Raw genomic sequence first — 22,969 nt, 5'->3', positions numbered from 1 at the left:
CCGGAAGGGCCGCCCGGCCGCTCCCAGCCGTGCCGCGCCCGAGCCGCCGCAGGGCCGCCCGGGCAGGGCCGGGCTCGCCGCCCGCTCCTGCGGGAGCTCCCGCCCGCCGGCGCTGCGGGGAGCACCGACCCGAGGGCGCGGCCGCCCGCGGGCGGAACAACAGCCGCCGTGCTGCGGGCCCGGGCACCGCCTCGCCCCCCCGCTCCCGCCCCGCTGCCGGCACGGGCACCGCCTCGGCCGGGCCCTTCCACAGGGAGCCCCGGGCCCCGCTCCCACCATCCCCTCCCCTCCATCCCCCATTCCCGGTGCCCGGTCCCCTTCCCGGTCCCGGGCGCCGGGCGGGGGGGGGGGGGGAAGAGGCGAGGGCGGGGTGGGGGGGGGGGGTTGTAGCGGCGTCACCATGGCGACAGTGACGTCACCCCACCCTGGATCTCATTGGAGGAAACCCCGTGGCCCCAGCCGCAGCCCACGGGCCCAGCCGAGCTCGCGCCCTGCCCGCGCTCGCCCCCGCGGCGGCGCGCTCCTCTCCGATTGGTGGGTGGTGCGCGGGGGGGCGGAGCCGGGCGCGCAGGCCGGGCCGCTATTGGCCGCGTGGGCGCGGGCCGCGCAGCGGGTCGGTGCGCGCGCCAACGCCCTTCAGCGCTGGCTCGGCCGAGACGGGAGCGGCTCTTTCTCTCCGCCACAGCCCCGAGCGCGGCACCGACCGGGTGCGGCCCGGCCCCACAGCCCGGCGGACCCAGGTGAGCGCGGGGCCGCGGCCGGCGGCGGGATGGGCCCCGCTCCGCTGCCTCCTCCCGCCGCGTCCTCCATTTTGTGATCGCGGCGTGGAGAGCTCGGCAGCCCCGGGGAGCGGGAGGTGCATCCAGCGCCGCCATTTCGCACCCGCTGCCGCTTCCTCTTCCCGCCCCGTCGCCACGGGGACTCTGTCGGCCGCCCCCCGCCGTCCCAGGAGACGCGGCCGCTGAGCCCGAGACCGCACCCGCTGCCGTGTACCGGGAGCCGCCGCGCTCCCCGCCGGCAGCGCGGGGCCCCCGCCGCGCCGAAGTCCGGATCGGCGGCCGCCGGGGCAGACGGGAGGCCTGGGTCCGCCGCGCCCCGCCGCGGGGAGGGGAAGCGCCCGGGGCCCCCTCCCCGGCCTCGCGGCCCCGGCCTCGCTCGCCCCCAGGGAGGCGGGTCCTGGAGGGGTTTAACCCCTGCTGCGTTTGCCGGCGCCGAGCTCGTCTTGCTGCTTTTATTATGTATTTTTTCCCGCCAGTCCCGGCATTCATGCCCGCCTGCCTCCGGCGCTCGCCCGCAGGGCTGCTAGCACACGAGGGCAGGGATTTGGGCGAGGGCCCTAGGCAGGGTGGTAACCAGGCATCATTCCACAGTCCCTGTTAGAGGGCATATGCTCACGTAGGGCACGAAGGAAAAGCGGGGTGATGACTTTTTTTCTGATGGAAAAGCAGCTATTTCCACTGCTTGGCGGCTGGCTGCCGTCCCTTGGATAGCACCGACTGAGTGTGACTTCTCCGCCTGGGTTTCTAGGTCGTGGTTTCCCGAGGGGTGGACCCTTGGGACGAGTCCCCGTAGCCTTGCGTGGAAGGGCAGGATGTTGCAGTCCGCCTCTCCTGGAAGAGAAGTTGGAGATGGGGAAGGGAAGGCAAGGCTCACAGTAATTCTCGTTTTTTGCTGGGTTGCAGTGGGTGCTGTAGGATCGTGTTCGGTGGTGTTTGTCCTGGCATCATGGTTGCTGTCTTCTTTCTGTCAGGTTTTGAGGTGCATTCTCGTGTTGATAGTGTGACATCTCCAGCTTCTTCTGCTACTGCACTGCTCTTGTCCCACTGCCAGCCACCATGGATAAGACCGAGTTGATCCAGAAAGCCAAGCTGGCTGAGCAGGCCGAGCGCTACGATGACATGGCCACCTGCATGAAGGCAGTAACGGAGCAAGGCGCCGAGCTGTCCAACGAGGAGCGCAACCTGCTCTCCGTGGCCTACAAGAACGTGGTGGGGGGGCGGCGCTCGGCCTGGAGGGTCATCTCCAGCATCGAGCAGAAGACAGACACCAGTGACAAGAAGATGCAGCTTATCAAGGACTATCGGGAGAAGGTGGAGTCTGAGCTCAGGTCCATCTGCACCACGGTGCTGGTAAGTGGGGACTTTGTTTTTTCTATATTTCGTTTAAGGTAAAGAAATGCACTATTTAAGTGTGCTGCCGTACTGGGGGAAGCATTGGGAACTCGGTTGGGGCATATCATGCAGTGTTGTGCTGGAGTAGGTGAGGTCAGTACCATAACTTCTACAACCTTACATGGGTCACCGTGATGAGGAGGATCAGCTGCACTATGTTTTTGGCCCTATGTGTGTCGAGGCATTTGAGATACTCGGTTTTGGGTGTCTGTGAGGTACATTTTTGGGTGGAGTGATCTATATGCAGTATTTCACCAGGTAGTTGCAGAGATACAGAGAATTTAGCCTTTCTGCTGTGGTTAGTAAGCCTATTTGTAAGATAAGCTGGAAATGTGAAAACCCTTTTATTCAGATCAGCTAATAACTTGCTACAAACATTGAAACAATGTGTGCATTTTGTTTACTTCCTCACGAAGAAGAATACTCTAAAGGGATCTTCAAGAGACATTCTGAGGAATGTTATAAATTTGACTTTACAAACTTAAACATCTGTATTGAAGGGGGGAAAGAGACATGTAGAAATAGTCTTTGTTAGATACAAGCTGACTTTTCAGGGTATCTTTGAGATGAGTTTGCAGTAATTATGGAGCAATGTAAAGCTAAGGTGTAAAGACTGGAATGACACCCTAAGCATGCATTAAACCCAGAAGTACATTTCTGTGGAAGCAGCAGAATTCCAGATGATATTGATAGGAAAACTGTAGTGGGAGCTCAAGAGTTGTGTGTCAGCAGTGAGGAGGCTGCTGGACCCAGTTCTACATGACCAGGGAATTGTATCTACAAGAAACTGCATGTGCATAATGCAGTAGTAATTCTGTGGCAGATCATCTTCAGTGGTTGATTTGCTCCTCTTAGTTACCTTTTTTTTTTGTGTCTAGTATTGCTAATGTGAGACCAAGAGGAAGCAAGTCTATAAAGAAATAGACAATTTTGAGGTAAATTTATTCTAGATTTGTTTAGGAGATGTGACTTTAAAGGTAACTAGTCTGGAAGTAACTGATTTTTTCTTCTTGATTAAGTGTTCTGACTCACGTATAAGGGAATGCTTCTTTGGATTGTGCTGAAAATACCTGTATGCTTCCTTGTATGCTGCCACCTAGGTTTGTTCTTTCTTTCTAAATCAAAGTGAGTTGTCTTGAAAATAATTTTCGTATTTATTAGCTTTTAGTTAATTCCTTACCAATTAAGTGCCCATGCCTTCCACAAGAGCAAAATTGTTTCTCCAGTTACAGGTGTATTGAAATTCTGAAACTTTCACCTTTGTGAAAATGATGGGACTTCTGTAGGATTCCTGCTTCCTGTGGCAAAAGTTTCACTAGAACCCTGTGTGATGAAGGGCCAGCATTTGTGTCACTCTTCTTTCTCTACTCAGTGCCCCGCTTCAGAACTAATTTCTTAGGACCTCCATGTAAGGCTCACTTTTCAGATTTCTTAATCTCCCCTTGTCCTTTAACCAAATCTAGTGCCTTGGAGAAGGTGATGCATAAAATCTCATACTGGTTGTACCATTTTGACAAGGAACTCGTGTTTCCATAGGGAGAGGCGTGAACCCCTTCACACAGTGTCTCTGCTGAAGTTATTGCACCCCATCTGATGGTGGCCAGCAGCTATTCTGGTAGCCATGCTAGCACAGACCTCCAGTGTAGGGAAAGCAAGCTCTTCCTGTGCTAGATGATTTGTTCAATGCACTCTAGTCATTCTCTGTTCAATGGCCTGTTGGCAGCTCTCTCCTTCCGGCCTGCAAGGCTGCAGGAAGTAGTGAAGACCAAAACCCGCAGCTGAGCATGCTTTTCCTGTCCTGTCCTGACCTGCTGCAAAGATGTGCCTTCCTTTGGTAGGAGGAGGTGTCGGCTATCTACTGCAAGCCTTCCTTTTTTTATTCTCCCTTTGAGGGCCATGTGCAGTTCTGTTCTCTTCTGATTCCCTCCCTTTCCTCTCCATCTACCACTCCTCATGATCCATGAGTCAGCATATGAGAGGTTGGAATTCAGGAGGAGCAGGCGTTACAAAGGATGGGTTTCCTAAAGCTGAGCCACACCATGGGTTTGGCTCCTCCTTTGAATGATAATTTTTTCTGTACTAGTACTATGGTAACAGCTTGTGGCTTTTTCAGATCTCTTCAGCTGAATCTCAGAGATGCTTTTTTTAATTCTAGGAAGGCAGCTAAACTGTAACAACTGCTGGCAAATAGTATGGAAAGGTTGCTTGTCATCTGGAGTATTTGGATTTAGCAAGGGTGGGTGTGTTGGGTGGAGTGTGACTGCTGTTAGTCATACTACTAACAGTTTTTTCAAAGGTTTTTTTTTTAACTGCTGGTGTGGCATATTTCTAAATCTTCATGTATAAGTACTTGTGCTAGCATTAAAAATGCTGCTATTTTTTTTATTAAAATGGCATGAACATGGAATCTGTAATTACTTTTTTTCCTGAAAAAAAATGCCCCAAGCCAGTTAAGTAGGCATTGTTTCAGGTCATGGTTTGATAAAGAACTTAAATTTAATCACCACTAGAATACAAATATTCAGAATTACATTGAGATATCTGTATATAGGTATATGCATAAAAATAAAGCTTTTACTGATTATTTAACTGACATTCTTTAACTGCCTACCTTACAAGTAGACATGATCTGAATGCTTTTTAGCTGTTAATTTTATGACTGGTCTTTCAGATGAGAGTAGCTCTTTAATAGAGAAATGGTATGGCTGTCAAACAACTCGCATAAATGTTTTATTTGAAAGGTACACAGGAGTTTTGCTGAACTCTCTGTATTGATTGACTAATTCTTTGGTAATGTAGAGAGTTAATGTTGAATCATCCCTTATGACTCATAGTTATAACTGTTCGTGAAACTCACTTCTCCTTGACTAAAACAGGTTAGCAACTTAATTTTTTTCAAGATAAAGTTACACTACGTTGATTCATATATTCTGAGCACAAAGTTCATGTTGCTTTCTCTTGACTTGAGTGATTTCAAGACAGGTACTAGATAATGTAGAAGGGGTGGATGCAGCAGCAACTTTCCTATAATTAGTGAAATGATGTGGGGAACTTTGAAGATGGAACACACAGTATAAGAGCTGCTTAATTTTATGCACACTCCACTGTTCAGTGACAATAGTTTTTTTAAAAAGTTAACTTCTGAATTGGAACCTTTCTGGGAAGGTAGATTAAACTGGTGGGTTTTCTGAGAGCCTTGGTCGTTTTGCCATGGCTATAACTTGTGTTGCATTCAGGCTCCTTTGTTCTTTAGAGAGCAGTAATGTGAAGGCAGGAAAGACAGCAGCCCTTGCCTGGAAGCACTCTCCACTTACAGCTTGAGGGGTTTTGTGCCTGTTTGCATGTGTTCAGTTTCTAGGTCCTGATGTGTTGGAGCTCTTCGTGGAGTAATAGAGATAAGATTTGGTAACTATTTGCCCACAGTTTAAATTTTGATGAATATGCAAAGTCATTAGGGCTTGAAAACAACTGTGTCTTGATTGTTACTTCGCCTGTCTCTAGCTGAAGTGTTAAAGTGTTTTTTAAATATTCTTTAAAAATTTTGTGTAGAAAAGTTACATACCTGAGGCTTTTAAGTTGTTTCTCAACATCACTTTTCACAGTGTCCTCTGTAAACGTTTTTACATTGTATTGTGTCAGGCCCACGATGGCTTGTTTCTCTAGAAATGAGCGATGGCATTGTGAACTCTGAGAAATGACGGAGCGGTCACATTACTTGTGCTGTTGGTTCTTTTTGCCACCCTGTGGCAGTGCCTGCAATGAAATAGTTTTGAGCTATAGGTGTGCAATGTCTGTATTTTTACTGTCTTAAGGCTGGTGGGATGCTTTGATCTTCTGAGATTTTACTGTTAATTGTTGAAAGCATGTATTGGTGCGTTGCTCTTGCCAGCTCCCCTTTCCTTCCTTCCTCCCTCCCTCCCTCCTCCCCGAGGTTGCAGTGTTCTTGCTGCTGCTTCACATACTTAAGAAACAATAAAAGCGAATGAAAATGAGTAAAAAAATCTGTCCACTTCTGATTATTATCCATTTTGTAGATCTAGTTCTAAAGTTTGTCACTTAAAATGAGTAGAACAAAAATCTCCATGCTAGAAGGTAATGTTTAGAGCAGTTTGTTTCAACAGCACAAGTTCAGAGATCATTGAAAGTGAAGTTGGCATTTTCATGCAGTAGCAAATAGATTCCTCATATCAGCTAAAATATCTGATGTCTTGATGAATAACTTTGACCATAGCCCTATTTCTTCCCTACTGTTACTTTTGGCCTACAGAAAAGTGAAATCTTTGTGGGTTTTTTTGCACATGGAGAAATTTGCCATATTCAGTAGGTATCAGCTTCATGATGCTGTCTAAACAATTGCCAAAGTTTCATATCTTGTGAATTCTTTGTCTCTGTGTTGCTATTGTCAGGGAAGAGAGTTTGTACAGAAATGTATGTGGTATAGAGGTGAAACCCATAAATAAAAGGATATTACATATAGTCTTTTGATACAGGAAACTGTGTAGGATGCAGTTTTATTTTGAAGGTCAGGCATGCTAATCACTTAATATTACATTTGGACTTGAGTTAGTTGTCCTACTTGTGGTTGGGGACAGTGTTGCAAGTACACTTTTAACCTTTTTTAAGTTAAAGGAGCTGCTATTCTTAAGTGACTGAATAAAGGGAAAGGCTACTTCATAAAAGTTAGGTTGGGAATGTTACTTCTTGGTAAGTCCAGAATTGTGGAGTGAATGTGAATTGAATGAATAGTTTGGAATAAAAAATATTTTTTTGTGAAAAGTAATTTGTGGAGAGAGAGAGAGATGATTTTTCCTTTGTGTTCTTAGCACAACCTCTAGCAACCATCAACACATTTGTGGTAAGAATTGTGGAACTTAATAGTTTAATTTTTTTTTTTTGTGTAATATGCTTGAAACTTAGATCTGAACTTATTCATAGTTTTACCTTCTCTTACCTTCTCTGTGATCTTTCAATAGGATCTGCTGCTGGAATCCTCACTCTTGTGCAAAGGAAACTTAATCATTTCTGAAAAGGGTCTGATTCTTGCAGGAACAAAGCCTAGAGTGCACTGAGGTTCTTGAACAGACTGTAACTGTTCAAGAGTCCAGCTGAGAATAGTTCAAGGAATTCTGCTGGAGCTGCAGCCTCCATCCCATGCAGTCATTGCTTGCTGCCCCCTCCCCTTACAGCTGAATGCTGTCTAGAATTACTTAATTTCTTGGAGGACATTTATGGCTTTGGTGGCCTTGAGAAAGTAGGATGTGCTCACTAGGTCAAACTGGAAAACAAAACCAAAAATTCTGTTTTTCTGCTAATGCAGTGAAGCTTTTAACAGATTTTGTAAATCACAGTCAGGCTTACCTGCTAGACAGTTGTCTCACAGGCACTTCTACTACCTTGGATACTAATGTGATGAGGTGCCTTTCTGAAGAAAAACACAGCAGGCTGTATTTAAGAGAGAGAGAGAGCTTGATGGGAAAAGAACACACTTGAGTTTGAAGGTTATTACACTTGATTTCTTTGACATTATGCCATTTGGGGTTGTTTAGTACAGTATTAAAGGAGTAGATTGTACAGTTTCTGTACAGGCACTGTAACTTGGTATTCTGGTTTCAGCAGTGGGGGGATGCCTGATTTTCAGAGGAAGGTAGCAAAGAAAACAGCAGAGGAAGGGCTGGTAAAAGTGCATGGGTATACTTTGGTAGGTGAAGGTGCATGTTTCATTAATCAATGTTTTGATATTTAGCTTTATGCTCTTGGCCTTTCAGACTGAGGGGCCAGGTGCTTTCTTACTGCCAATAAACTTGAAGCCAATTTTGTCACAAAGGTAAGGTAAGTAATAACTATTCTTGAGCACTGCATTTGTGATGCTCAGTATAGCTCCACCAAGTTTATTGGAGGGATATAGAAGTTCCTCCTCATCCTTTCTGCATCCCAGGAAGCTGGAACCAACATGAGAACACTTCAGCTGTGCATACTGAGGATTTGTAAGCTTGTCATTTGCTAACCCATCCTCTATATCTGAATATATAACAGTGCCCAGTTTGTGTGAGCTGTGCACATAGGAGAGGCACCAAAACAATTTGAGTGCTGAGTTTCACATCTTGTAGTTTGTGCACCCACCAAAACATCAGGTGTCAAGATCTAAGAACTGGAAGTCCTGAATTAGCTATGATTTTGCTTGTACCTGTCTCTAAATTTGTTAAGTAATCAAGGGTTTCATTTACCAGTTTCTAATATTGATAAGGATTTATTATTTGCTCTATTGCTCTTTATTCTCTCCTTTAATTTATATGATCCATTCACTGAAGTAGCCTGATATATGAGTAGTGTTCAGCTCTGAAAACAGAAGAATTTGCATTTGCTTTAATAATAGCTTTTCTAAATACACTATATATACTCTTACCTGCCTGACAGCCACATCATTCCTGGACAAAACTTCTTCAGGAAGTTGTTGTAGGTTGTCTCATTTGGGGAATAACAAATTACTGGCACGGTCCCAATCACAGTCCCAATAGACTGAGTAAAATAATACATTGCTGGGTTTCCTTCAAGATAAAGTTGGATGATGCAAAAGGCTCTTCCAAGCTACACTATGCAATGGGAAGAAAGTGCATCTGTTGTGTTACCCTTTTGAGTTACAGTGATCCCAAGTCTCTGATCAAGAGCTCCCAAAGAGAGATGAGACCTAAAGCAAGTCAAAATTGCCCTTTGTGAAAGGGCGATGTACCTAAGACCACATAACTCCTGTGTGCTGCTGTCCCTCTTGAGTGCTGTTAGTCTAGCTATACCTTGGCCAGTCATTCAGTCTTACCTTTAGGCTTCTGTAGCTGCAGAGCATAAAGTGTTTTTAAATGAAAATTTAGACTTTTTTGTTTGATTCTGTCATATTATACAATGTCATGAGTGGATGCTGAAAGAAGCTTTTAGATGGCCAGGATTCTGAAGGGAAGGATTTGGTGTCTAAAATGTGTGTTTGCTAAGAGGAGAAGAGCACTTGGAAATATTTTGAGGAATTAGAACTATGTGAAACGCAGTCATGGAAGAATGTTAGAATCAATCTGAGATAAATGTCAGATACCAAGGAATTTTTCCTGAAAGCTTTTGGCTGTATGGCCATTAATTCATCAAAAATTTATAATTTTTGAAAAGAGGAATGACTTCTTTTTTAATACTCATTTCTACATTTGATGGAGGGAAACTGGAAAACTTTAGGGTCTTCCATAAAAACTTAAATAGTTCTCTGACTTTCACTGTATTGTTCATCTTGTCTGAAAAATCTGTAGAAAGGAGAACTTGTATTTCCATACATTTCTAGTTCCTGGCTTACATAGTTCTCTGGGGACCACAGAACTTTCTAACTTGAGGAGAAGTATAAGCAGTGAGTGTAAATTCTAGATTAAATTAATCTCAGCCCCAGGTGGGAATAGTGTGGGCAGACGTGCTGCAGCTCAGGCTTTCAGTGCATTTGTTAAGTGAGATTCCAGATACTTCATTCAGGGCCAATCCTAGGTATTGGCTGCCAGTTCTTACAACTGTATGGACAAAGACATGGAACCAAATGGAAAAGATGAATTAGGTCACCCTCTCTGTTTTCATGTCAGGTACGTTTGTCTCTGCTTTCAATAGTGCTTTGTCAGGTCATCTTAAGGCCATGCCATTACTGGAAAGGTACACACATATTTTCCTCAATACATAAACTTAAACACTGTTAGTCTGGAGAGGTCTGTATGAAAATCACTTAATGTTCTCCCAAAAGGAGTTGTTGCATAGAGCTTGAATCCTGAAGGATGAAGAACTCCTGAAGGTTCCGCTGAATTACAGTGTTGAAAGTAAAGTGATCTTACTGTAGCAGCAGGGGACTCTCCCTTTCCTGTCAAGAAAACAACTGCTGAACGTTAAAAAACACCTAGGTTTCAGTGAGTCATACTGTGGACTTTGGAATGACTGATTTTACTTAAAATAGTCAAGAAGTCTTAAATACTACTCTGCTAGACGATTAAAACAGGCAGTCATTTGTGAGTAGAAGCCTTATTGAAAGGTCTGAGCCCACCCCAATCATCTGTGCTGTCAGAGACTTTGGAATATTTGATGTGTTTAAATTCACATTTAAGTTATATTAGGTGATTATGTTGGTCTGAGCTGCCTCACCATCTTTAGCTTTGCTTTTTTACTGCAGTTGGGGTAGAAACCATTTCTGTCTATGCTGCTTCTAGGTCTTTTTTTTTTCATATTGGGTCTGAATGGACCATCAAAAATACTTGAGACGGAATAATTTTTTCAAATGTTTTGCATACTGCAGCCCTGAATTCATGTAGCCTCATACACTCATGGTGTTCCTGTGAGATGTAGGCTGCTCATCTAGATGGGACTCTGATGTTGAATCCATGTTTCAGGATGGTGAGGTAACTTGCTAGAAGTGTTGACATGCACTCTCTGCCTTGTGTATTATTTTTAGGAACCTTGTCTCAAAACAGGTTTATTTTGAAACAGTTTCTTCACTCACATGTGACTTTTTGGTTCTGTGGGGTTTGGCTAATTAGTGTTTGGTACAACATTAAGCAATCAGTTACTTGCTGTGACCCAGGTAACATCTGAGCTCCTGGCGGCTGTGCTCCTTGATAAACAAAACAACCCAAAACCACTTAGAGCTTGAAATAGAGAACATTCAGTGTCAGTTGAGAAAACAAAGAAACATCTAGGAAACAGCAATGAAAGAAACTCAGTCTAGTTCCTGTAAAACCTGTGAAAAAGTGGCATTCTGGAATGACAGCACCTCCTCTGCTGGCAGATCTGAGAACACTTGGACAGCTAAAAGGTGCTGAGCAGAAGTTCAACTTGGTTTCTTTTTTCTTCTTTCTTTTTTTTCCCCCATATAATTGAACTTTTTCATTATGCAGTGAGGAGGAATAGAATTTCTTTGATTTTATAAATATTGATATTTACTAGTTTGTTCCTCTGTCAAAAAATTACTACTATAAGATTTTGGGGTTTTTTCTATATACTTTTTGTGTCATATGAGTTCAAGCCAGGTGAAGGACATTGTTTTAATTACTAAAACCTGCAAATGCCAATTACTTCACACAAACTGTTAAGATGTTCACTTTTAAAAATAGCCTTTAAAATTACATTCACAGAAGATGGAGATGGTGCTGAAATAAGGAATTTTAAACATCTTGAAGTAAGATATGTGGGCTTATGGCTCAAGAGTATTGCTGAAACAGTCTGACTTGAAAAATCAAACTTTATCCAACATAGACTTCATTCAGAAAGTTGTGTGCCAGCTGTTTAGCGCATCAACACACTCCTTGCCTAAATACCATGCAGCAGCTTAACTGATGGGACAAACTTTTGGAGACCATTGCTGTTTCTGATGGTTGCTTTTACATTGACTTTTTTCCTTTTAGTGGAACAAAATTAATGATAAACTGTACTCAGTGAGGAATGCAAATGACAACGTAGATCTGTCTTTTAATAGCATAACATTAAATAACTTGGTGCTGGTGTTGTGACCCAAACATGTCATAGGTGTTGACATCTGAGTGATGGTGGCATTGTAAATGTTTTAGGTTACTTGAGTTTACCACATTGAGAACTCCTGTCTGTACCTAGGCACATGCTGTCTTTAATGTCCTTTGAAAATTGGCCTCAAACTAGTTGTGATGAGTAGATAATGTCTGGAGCTGACCTGGTTCACGTTTATCCTCTGGTATTGAATGGTTAAGTGTGAAGAATATGTCCACTAGCTTGTGATATTGGAATATATGAGGAGACTTACACTCATGTACTTGCTACTCTTACTGAAGCCCAAGTCTAAATGGCACAACTGCTGAAGGAAACTTAAAAGGTCAGTTGGGTATTCAAGAAGGCTTTTTTTTCAAATTTATCTTTGCTGTTGAGATTTTTTATAGCTAGATATGTGGGAAGAGAGACCAGCACAGACCAGATAGAAGTGGTATTTTTCTGCCACTTGAACCTACCCTGTAGTTAGACTGTATAGAAAGTATTTAGTGTACACTATGGTTGAACTTAATGTCTCAACCAGTCTTGCCTTTTAAAATAGGCTTAGGTGTGGAGAAAGTGGGACTTTCTGTTATGATGTCAGCTTTTTCAAGGAGGTGTTGCCCTGAAAAGACAGAACAGGAAGCATGTGTGGAGTGGGACTGGAACATGAATTGCAGGGGAGGTGTGCCAGTGTGTTGTAAGGAGAGGTTGGCTGGATGCACACACCAAAAATGATTATTAAGGAGCTCTGTCTTCAGGGAGCTGCATTGTCTGTGTCAGACATACCTTCAGGTAAAGGTATGCCTGACATTCCTTCAGGGCTTGCTTTTCATAAAGCTGAAAAAATGGGGAAGTGATGAGAGCAGATATACTTAATATTTCTGGCTCAGGTTAATTGCAGTGGTCAGTGAGTACCGCGTGCTCAACCCTTGAGCCTACTTAAACAGAAGGGAAAGGGGACTGAGAGGATACTTACCTAGTTGGGAAAGAGCAAGAGTAGAGTGGAGAAGGATCCAAAAAGGCAATTGAAATGTAAGTTTCATTTGCATGTAGAGGAATATGTTTGCCAATGGAGAGAGAAAGGGGAAGAAGTATCTAGCTGCCAGGCCCCCAGCCTGCTCCCCATGGCTTCTTCACGCAGCTGCAGACCTGTTCCAGGGAGCCTCAGCCCTTTGTTGCTGGCATCTCTATAGTAGATAAATAAACCTTCCTTTCATGGGAGGAGAAAAGAATATCATATATGAGAATATGATGCTGTTAGGATGACAAGAGTGTTTGCACACTGTGAAGGTAGAAATAAACTGAGATGGATGAGCAAGGCTTAGGAGAAGAGGAGTGGGAAATCTTGTCACGCTCTAGGAGGACCAGCGTGCCACTTGAGCGTAATATGGCAGTGTGGGGGAGGCAGCAGCTGCCAACCACAGCCTGTCACACTGCAAACCCATTGTAATGCAACTGCAGTGGGACACAAAGGGTCTGGTCTGAGGATAGAGCTTTGATTCCTGCTCCTGGTTCTGAGAGGCATCCCCATCAGGGCAGATCAGCAGCTTGGACATTGTGTGGCTTTCATGCAGCTTCTGAGGCATGTTTTGTGGTGCAGAGCACATAATGGCTGGTTTTTCAAGGCTTGGTTTAGAAGGTGATGGGAAGAGCTGCAATTCTTAAATGATGGTGGCAGCTGTATTTTAATACATAAAAGGGATGGGCACATTCACTGGATGTGAGCATGGATGGCAGCCTACTACTGTATTGCCTTACTTCATCTCAGAATCATGCCTCTTGCAGTGCTTGTCTCTGCCTAGGTAAAATCACAAAAATTTTGATGCTCTCTGTGGTCTGCTTCATTGCTTTGCCTGCCTGTAGCCATTTTACTTAATATCAGCTGATGTTGAAAATAAGGATTCCTGGCTAATTTCTCTCTGCTGGAAAGGTAAAAATGTCCAGGTGAGGAAAGATGAGAGAAGAGATGCAGGAAATTGAGTTTTCCTGGCTCTTACTGACTCACAGCAGTGTAAAGCAAATAATTTGGCTTACTGTGCTGTCTGCTCTCACTACCCCACCAGCATTTTGTCTCTGAGAGGGAGGGTAAGATGCCTTCCAAGAAGTTAAGATAATCCTGAGGTGAATGGCTCATGAAGTACAGCAAATAAATTATTGATTTGAAAGATTAACATCTGGCCTGATAAATAATCAGCTTCACTCAAAGTCTGTTTGGATTCTGTTCTAACTTACATGATTCATAAATGAGATCTTGTTCCATTTGAGGCTATTAAAAAAACAAAACTGAATATGTAAAGTCCAGAAGAAGAATGTTCCACCCTAGCTGAAGGAAAAGACACAGGTCTCTTCCCTACTTGTGTTATGTAAGGATTAGGAGGCCCTTTAGATGAACTGGGAGTGAGAGCTGCTGGGCTACTGAGCTTCTCCACCTGAGAAGTGCCTAGGAAATAACCCACTCTGTGCTGTCTGAAAAACTGCAGCTCATTCTCTGCATCACTTTTTCTCTAAGTTTCTCTGAAGTTTGGACAGAGCCACTGGTTATCAGATGTGTGTAACGAAGGCAGCATTTTAGGGATGCACTGACACACAGGCCCACAGTGCTGCTTGCTTGTGGAGGGCTGGCACAGCAAAATCCTTTCATATTCCCAGAAAAAGTGTGTGGCCTATGCCATCGGGGGTGGGGCAGGGGGAGTAGGGAGTGTAGCTTTCAGATTTGGCTTAAATTGGCCATGCTAAAGCTTTCCTGTAAACATTCTTTAGTGTGCACTAGATGCCAGGGGTTAAGTGTGTTTCAGCCATAACCAAGCCGGATCAGCTCTAGAGCTAGAGCTTCCCCAAAGACAGAATTTTGTAATGAAATGTGTAATACTTATTGTGGGCTAAGTATACAGTAAATTTCTGTGTTTTGGAAAGCATAAAAGAAAAATGCCTGATTGTTCCTGTGGATGTAGTTGTAACATCTTGAAAGTTACATTTCAGTATTTGAAAGATGACTCAAAGATAGAGTTTTGCAAAATACCTGGTTTAAAATTCTATATAGTATCTTCACTGCTTGTCTGGTCAGCGCTCCTTAGACTGTGGCACAGTTCATCTGAGCGCATGGATAGCTCACATCTCTGCTATTTAATGCAGTCCCAACCCTAGGATGGCTTTTCGAGGCTGGTGGTTACTCTTCTAACATCATGGATTTAAGGAACCTTTCTAAACCACAGGTGTATTATGTGTCACATTTCATCATTCTGGGCAGTTTCTTGGAAAATCAAAGTCAGACGTTAGACTTGAGGTTACCACGTTGTTGTCTCAGAGACTGAAACTGGTTTGTGCAGTGTTGCACTTTTATGGCTGACGTGGACATTGTCATAGGAGAAAAGTAGCAGGAAAACATTGAGCCAAAATGTGAAGTTCTTTTCTTTGCAGAAATTTGTCAAGTGGGAATAACTCATTCCAGTATGGAGTGATTCATGCACAATAACAGTATTAATCCAATGTTGTATTACCCAGCTGCCTACTACCTTTTAACTCTTCTTTTGAAACAGACCTAAGGTTTTGCTGCTTTTTCCATAACACCAGTGAGCTGTACTGTTCTATATGTTTGCTCAAGCCCCTGCAAGCTTGGCTGTGTTAAACTGTTACACAGATTCCTCACTTATGCCTTTGCCAAATAGCCAGTGTCTGGGCTTTGGCAGTGGTTTTATAGCCTTACACAAACTCCCAAAAACGTCTGTCTTTGATTTGGTAGGTGCAAGGGTGTGTCAGGCTTGGTATCATCTTACCTTCTGCTGCTTTCCCTAGGGTGGTATCAAGGGCAGGTATGATGCTCTTGTTGCCTTACTGCCTTGGTGGGGATCTCTGAGGCAGCTTGTCTGGGCACTGCAGTGTTGCATCCATGGGACACATAGAGTTTGGATGCAAAAATGCTTTTTTGACCCAATTTGAAGTACCCTTCCACAAGTGTCAGTTGAAAATAGTTGCCAAAACCTCAAATGGACTTGGATTGAGTAAACATTTTGAATTGGACTGCTCTGCTTCTATTGATCATTAAAGGAAGTAATAATGGCATGGTGGTATGCATAGGGAGTATGTTTGTGTCTAAAATTAGCTTGTTTTGATTATAGTGCTTTAGTAGTCAATTAAAGTGCTCAGGATTTTTGTGCAGAAAGCTAACAGTTCCTTGAATATTTCCTTTGTAGCTGCTTCATGTATTTGGATACATGTTCATGTAACAAAAATCTTAACTAGCCAGCTGCAAGCCTTGTGGAAACTTCCTGCTCCTTTTTTGACCTGTTCACTTTCCAAATAAGTAAATGCAGATCTTTATCACTTACATTCCTACTGTGAAATTTTTCTGAGTACTGCAGGGTTTCCTTGAGTGTGTCTGAACTCACTTGCATCTTTTGTCAACTCTGGAGAACATGGGTGGTTGTAGTAATGAGTTGGGTAAAATCTCTGGAGTTCAGGGGCAAGGTCAGCCAGAATCTGTTCTGCTGCTTGTCAGTTCTCTGAGCTACCCTGTTCTCTAGGGGAAAGTCCTGTACCTCTTCTCTCCTTTCTTCACCCTTGTCTTAGGATGACTTGCAGCCTTGGAGAGAGACTTACCTTCTCTTGCTGAAGGCTTGCAAACCTTTCCTTGTCCTTCTGGTATCAGGTAGGGGAGCTGTGGACAAGGGGAGTGATGTTTGCAGCAGCTCAGGGTGTGCTGGAGAGCACTGTATTGCTCTTTCCATTCTGGGAATAGCAAGGTGGGTATGAGGATGCCTCCCTGCTGTGCTGCAGCCAGGTGTTCCTTTAGAGCCTTGTGAAGAGCTGGTGCAGTTTGGTGAGGTTGGCTGCTGACTGAATGGGTTTGAATCCTTGACTCCATGTGGTAGGTGGGCTGGAGATTCCTTATCACAAGTCTAATAAACAGAATTGATGAAAAAAAAAGTAGCTTTGAAACTTTGTGTCGTTTTTGGCTTTTCCAGTAAAAGCTTACTCATTTGCAACGTTTTTGAAATGAGAAGTGTATATCCCGAAACTAAATTTGGTCCTGAAACTGTACATCAGTAAACCTTTCCTTGTTACTTGCAGTCTGATAGGCCAGTTGGCTGTTCATCTTAATGGTTGTGTGCCAACACAGTTTGTTGGAATAAGTGTGCACCTATTCTAGCTCTAAATGTGCCTTAGAACTCCGTTTAGCCTTGTAGCAAACGTTTGAGTCCATCCAAACTGGATGAACTCAAATCTGGGAGAGTAGATTGAACTTAGTTGCAGTGGTGTTTGCAATGTGTCAATGTGTGTTTTGTTGTGGTTTCAGGAGCTCTTGGACAAATATTTAATAGCTAATGCAACTAATCCAGAGAGCAAGGTATTCTACCTGAAGATGAAGGGAGACTACTTCCGATACCTTGCTGAGGTTGCCTGTGGTGATGACAGAAAACGTAAGTACCTTGGGTCTTTCCCAGCTCTGGTCCGTGGGTGAGGGGCCAGGAAATGAAATACACAGACTCCAAGTTCACATAAGTTAGCTGTGTTTGTCAGAAATCTCCAGTTTTCATACAGACTGAGAGCAAGATCTGACCAGGCCTTAAGTATGCCAGGGAATTTTAGCTGGTGTTCCTGTCATCTACCCTAAATTCCTGAAGAGTTGTTCTATAATGCTTATTCAAATCTTCTGGAAAACAATGTAGGTGAAGGTACGATAATATATTTAATGTTGCTTTTTTATAATTGTTTACTAAAATTAAGTTGGTTGGGGCAAGTAAACAAATCTCTGTAACATTTTGTACTCCATGGTTGAGTCCTGTTGGTCTTGAAAATTTAACCATTTCACTGTGAAGCAGACTTCATTGCAGTCACCTGTGTTTATAAAGAAGCAACAAAATTGCTAGGTTGATACTCCAGCAAAAAAGCGTGAGCTGTACTCTAAAATGATTGATTTTAATGGGAATTTTAGTTTGCCCTTTTGGGTTCAGCAGAAAAATCCTGTAAACTGCCACTTGATACTGGGCATCTTGAGACTGTAGACCTTTCCTAGGAATTAGAACAGGTGCATGGGTAGTTGTAAGTACCTCGGGAGCCTCTTCTGGGGAAGATTTTAATTCTGTATTGAGCAGATGTATTGAATTAATTATTAAAACTGTCTTGCAAGGTGCCCAGATAGTGTTGTGATGTTAAAAACTCTTGGAATGGCATAAGCTAGTGATCTGTTTCTACATAACAGACTAAAATTAGTTGTGCAGTAATGCTGTGACACGAAGGAGAGGGACTGCTGGAACCCGTGGATGCTGTGGTGTCCCCTGGGGTTGGGTGTGGCAGGATCTGTCTTTTTGGCCGCCTGAAACCGATGGCAGTGCATAGTGGGAGGATGGGGCTGGTTGTCCCTTCAGTAAAGGCTTTGTTAGTCTGCCTCTGTTGTAGGAGCATTCACATTGAAAGATGAAAATATACAGAATGGAGTAAAAGTCTTTGCATTAATGTGTTGCATTCAGAAATTCTTAACCCTTAATTTGATTCAAGTGCCAGCAACAAGTCCATGGGTAGCAGAGAAAAAAACTTGCCTTTGGCTTTCGCAAAGATGATGTGATTTATACTTTGTCTCAAGCAACAGCTACAAATCTGGGCTTGTCCAAGCATAGAAATACCAGCTCCTGTTTGCTAAAATGACTGCAGTTAAATGCCACACATGCTGATAGGGGATACAGTGCAGGAGAGGTTGATGGATACAGCCTTGTTAGCAGATCCTGCTGGGGTTTAGCTCTGAAGTTACAGTTCGTGTATCACCATGCGGACTTTTCTGCTGAACTTCTTACAAACTTCAAGACCTTAAGCTTTTCTGATGTTCCACCTCAAAACATCTGTTTATTTTCTCAGCTTCAAATATATTTTATGTACTTAAAAGTTAATTTATCTCCAGGATTTGCTAGCCTTTTGCCTTCTTTCACCTGTTCTCAACAAATGGATAGTCCTTTGGTACTCATTACTTGAGTCTTGACTCTTTTCAATACTTACTATATTTTACTTACAAGTTCTTTTACCAGCATTTGCTGGAGCAGTGCCAGTACTAGCTGGCTCCCTCACAGAATATTTTGAGCTCTGACAATGACCTTTCTTTTTCTTCCATTCTGCAGCATGTTTAAGGCAGCTGTTGGCCCTTTGGTTGTCTATCAGAAATAAATCTGGAATAGATTATAGGTAGCACTCCTGAAGTACTCTCTGACCTGATAACCTCTTTTCTCTGAGGTGTTTGTCCCAGTAACTCTGGGCACAACATTGGGGCTTTTAATCTTGACCTGTCTACATGCAGATTTTGGAGGCAAACCTTCAGTTTTTCAGGAACATAACTGTACATGCCTTCCAAACGTCCTCAAGGAATTGGGCCTTCTTTACTCTGCACACATAACTCACATGAACCTGTCCCTCCTGAGAAAGGAATGAAGTACAAGTTCTGTAGAAAAAGTAATGAACAAATGCTTCCCCTGTCCGCACCCCCAAAGTATCAGAGACCACTGAAGACTGAAGTAGTCTTGGATGCTTGTGTTTACCAAGTTCTGCATATTTATTCTCTTGAATACCTTTGTAGTGGCTTAGTTTGCTCCTTGTGCTTTGTCAGTGTGCCAGCTGTACTTAAGATGGGTGTACAATCGTTACTTTGATTAAACTAAGTGCACTGTTTTCCTAAGAACCAGTTTACATGCAGCACTGTAGAGTCTCCTACAGATGGAGTGATCTAGGTAGAAATATCTTTAAAAAAATTTAAACAAACCCAAAACCACTTTGTTTGTCATTCTTTTACAGAAACAATAGAAAACTCACAGGGAGCTTATCAGGAGGCGTTTGATATCAGCAAGAAGGAGATGCAGCCAACACATCCAATTCGCTTGGGTCTAGCTCTTAACTTCTCTGTATTTTATTATGAGATTCTCAACAATCCTGAGCTTGCCTGCACACTGGCAAAGACAGTAAGTAACTTTTTTTTCCCAGTATACCTGCAAGGAAATTAGAAGAGAGTTTATGTTTAAGACTGCACGAATTATTGCTTCCTAGAGTTTGTGAATGAAATAATCATGTTTAAAGTTTCTGGTTTCCTAGCTCGTATTGTTAGTGGGATTGAAGGGGTACAAGCAGGCTGTATTTACAATGTGACTTAAAAGCTTCCCATGCTGCTGAAAATTTATTATGTCTTTAATATGGTTTTGTTTCAAGTAGAGCAGGTCATTTAATGTCTGATGTTGCCTTTTTTTTAAGCTACCTTTTCTGATAGGTTTAGCTTCTGCTTGCTTAATGATCAGTTAATAGGAAGGCTAAAGATGATTTAATTATTCCAGGCATTTGATGAGGCAATTGCAGAACTTGATACACTGAACGAAGACTCATACAAAGACAGTACTCTCATCATGCAGTTGCTTAGAGACAACCTAACAGTAAGTTGCCTTTTTATGTATTATCTGGTTCTGTTCTCCAGGTGTTTGCTTAGACTGAATTTGTGATGGAAAAAACCACTTATTTTCCTCTCAGACACAGCACAGCCCTGACTTGGGCTGTTTGCCTATGATACCTTTTCATAACCTAGTTTGAATGTTGTGTAAGTTGATGTCCGACTTCATGCTGTGTAATGTGGAATAGCAGCCTGGTTAGCTCACATCCTTCCTGGTGTTTATGGTAGAGGGGAGAAGGGGCATTCAGCCCAACCTAATGTATGAGATAGGACAAGGAATTTAAAAAGGTCATCTGTGACCTATCAGGGAATTTTACTCAAACTTTTTTGATGACTACCTCAAAACAAAGTTTCTCCTCGTGTGCATCCAGTGTAGCTTGCTTTACTTGTTGTGATTTTCATTCAAAAGCTCTGAATTTTCAGTGTACTAAGAATAAAATCAGTTTGTTTGAGTATGTTATTATAATGTTGAACCATTTAAGAAACTGCTTTATGGAACAACTAAATTGTATTAAAATATGCAACTATGGCAGTTTTTTGGGGAATATCCTATCTGAATAATTACTGTGTTTAAAATTACAACAACATTTATTATTTTTCAGTAGTCCTTCAGTAGAAGTGTCTGTTGTTAGCAGAGCGAAGTGCTTAGCTTCGATAGCCAGAGTGGCAATCTACACTTGCAGAATTCAGCCTGCTGTGTTTGAAATGGAAGTTGCCCTTGGAGCTGCTGTTGAATGGCCTGGGATCTATGGCAGAGCTCACTCTTAGGCACGAGAGCTGGAGCCATTGAGAACGTGTCTGCTGTGCCTGAGGGGAAAAGCTCCTTGTGCCCTGCCCTGCGTGGGGAGCTCTGTCCAGTTACCTCTGCCCCAGCAAGTGCTGGCAGCCAGGGCTGTGCAGTGCAGTGCACTGGTACTCTGTGGGCATCCTTAAGTCTAATTCATTATCTTTTCCTTACACTCAGTAGTTGTCTCTTTTTGGAATTCAAGCTACACTTCTGAAAGCTGACACTGTTCTTCTTTTCTTTCTAGTTATGGACATCAGACAGTGCAGGAGAAGAATGTGATGCTGCAGAAGGTGCAGAAAACTAAACTGCACGTGGGGCGTCATTCTCCCTTTCCTTCTCAAAAAACCTTTTTACACGTCTCCATTCCTTATAGCTCCACTTGGATTTCCTATAGCAAAGAAAACCCATCCATGTGTATGGAAATCAATTTATAGTCTTTTCACACTGCAGCTTTGGGAAAACTCCATTCCTTGATTTGTGTTTGTCCTGGCCTTCCTGGTGTGCGGTTACTGCTGTAGAAAAGTATTAATAGCTTCATTTCATATAAACATGAGTAACTTCCAAACACTTATGTAGCGGACTAAAGTGTACCTGGTATTTAAAAACAAATCTGAACCAGTTCCTGCCAGTTGACTGTGTTTTGTATTACAGTAAGATATGAAAATGTAGTTAATTGCAACTAAAGAGTGTTCCACATAGCATTTAATTCTCCACATTCCCTTCTTATTCTGCAGGGTTTCCTTTCCATAATTGACTTTCACATGCTACTGTGTATTCATTTCAGTAGGAATATGGAAGTTTTGGGCCAGATCAAGTTGAGCATTTAAAGTTTGGAAAACCACAAATTGAGTTGCTTCCCGTATCATGTAATACAGAAGCTTGTGTGTTCAAAAACAGGGGCTTCTCTTAATCTTCAGTTGCTGCTGTTTAAGTTGATATCCCTTCCCAATAAAAGTTCACTTACACTCCTGCCTTTGTAGTTCTGGTATTCACTTTACTATGTATTAGAAGCAGCATGTTACTGCTGGAGTACAGGCAGTGCTTTTTGGCAGACTAAAGTGCATGTCATTTCTTAATACACTGGAATGGGAAAACCAATTGAAGTTCACATGTCCAAGTATAAAATTTAGTACTTTTCCATGCAGGTTTGTGCACATGTGAGAAGGTGTCAAGTTTGTCCAGTGATTGTTAGAGAGTTTGGACCACTATTGTGTGTTGCTAATCATTGATTGTAGTCCCAAAAAAGCCTTGTGAAAATGTTATGCCCTCTGTAACAGCAAAGTAACATTAAATAAAATTACATTTTATAAACCACCTACTGTTGACTTGTAACAATTCCATATAGTAACTTAAGGGCTGAACTTAAAAAGTAAGTATCTTGTGCTGGAAATGTCTTTCTCAAATTTATTGCATACTTCTTGAAAGTCTGCCTTTAAAGGAACTTGTTTTAAAAAAATACCCTGGATAACTTTTCATAGTTAATCTGACATGTGGACTTCTTAATAACTAAATTTACTAGAGGAAATGGATTCACCTTAGTAGTGAACTAAGAAAAGATAGCCAATTTCTTGATACACTTTCATGGCTTGCAAATATTCTCATCTAAATGATGCATTTTTTTTTTGTAATCTATTGGAGTTCTCTGCTGTGTTCCCTTGTGTTTTTCCTGATGGATTTCATTACAGTGTTCCAGCTACATTTTTAGTAATGCAGAGGACTTTGTTGTGCTCTAGAATGTTAGTTTGTGTGCTGCTACATCATGATCTGCTTTCTCTTGTTCTTAGACTACATTTAGTGTTACTGTTTTCCCTCATTTTTGGGGCTTTTTGTAACAATATGTTGCTCTCCTTTTTTCTTTTCCCCCTGGATCCCTTAAGAATTTTTTTCCTAAATCTCTACCTCTTACTTTCCCATGTTGGTGGGTTTTTGAAAATATTTAACTCTTGTTAGTGTTGTGGCTGGACAAGAAATCACATTGCAAAAAAGGATATATATTACTACTCCTTGAAGGCTTCTGGTGGTATATCTTCCACCTTCCATGTTTTTATTCATTGTGTGCACAATGAGTGTTTCTACAATAAAACTGTTCAGATTCTG

The 22,969-nt window shown here is 42.7% G+C and overlaps 1 protein-coding gene across 1 annotated transcript; it reads left to right on the top strand.

Moving 5' to 3' along the window:
- Positions 1-583: 583 nt before the first annotated feature.
- Positions 584-22,186, top strand: YWHAQ (tyrosine 3-monooxygenase/tryptophan 5-monooxygenase activation protein theta). Its single transcript, XM_054629726.2, has 6 exons — positions 584-740; positions 1,751-2,129; positions 16,966-17,089; positions 19,446-19,609; positions 19,976-20,071; positions 21,117-22,186. Exons 2-6 carry the CDS (start codon positions 1,836-1,838, stop codon positions 21,174-21,176), a joined length of 738 nt encoding a protein of 245 aa, XP_054485701.1. The 5' UTR covers positions 584-740; positions 1,751-1,835; the 3' UTR covers positions 21,177-22,186.
- Positions 22,187-22,969: the final 783 nt, after the last annotated feature.

Source organism: Agelaius phoeniceus, chromosome 3, assembly GCF_051311805.1.
Source record: "Agelaius phoeniceus isolate bAgePho1 chromosome 3, bAgePho1.hap1, whole genome shotgun sequence".
NCBI classification, from domain to species: domain Eukaryota; kingdom Metazoa; phylum Chordata; class Aves; order Passeriformes; family Icteridae; genus Agelaius; species Agelaius phoeniceus.
This window is presented reverse-complemented; position numbering and strand designations above follow the sequence as displayed.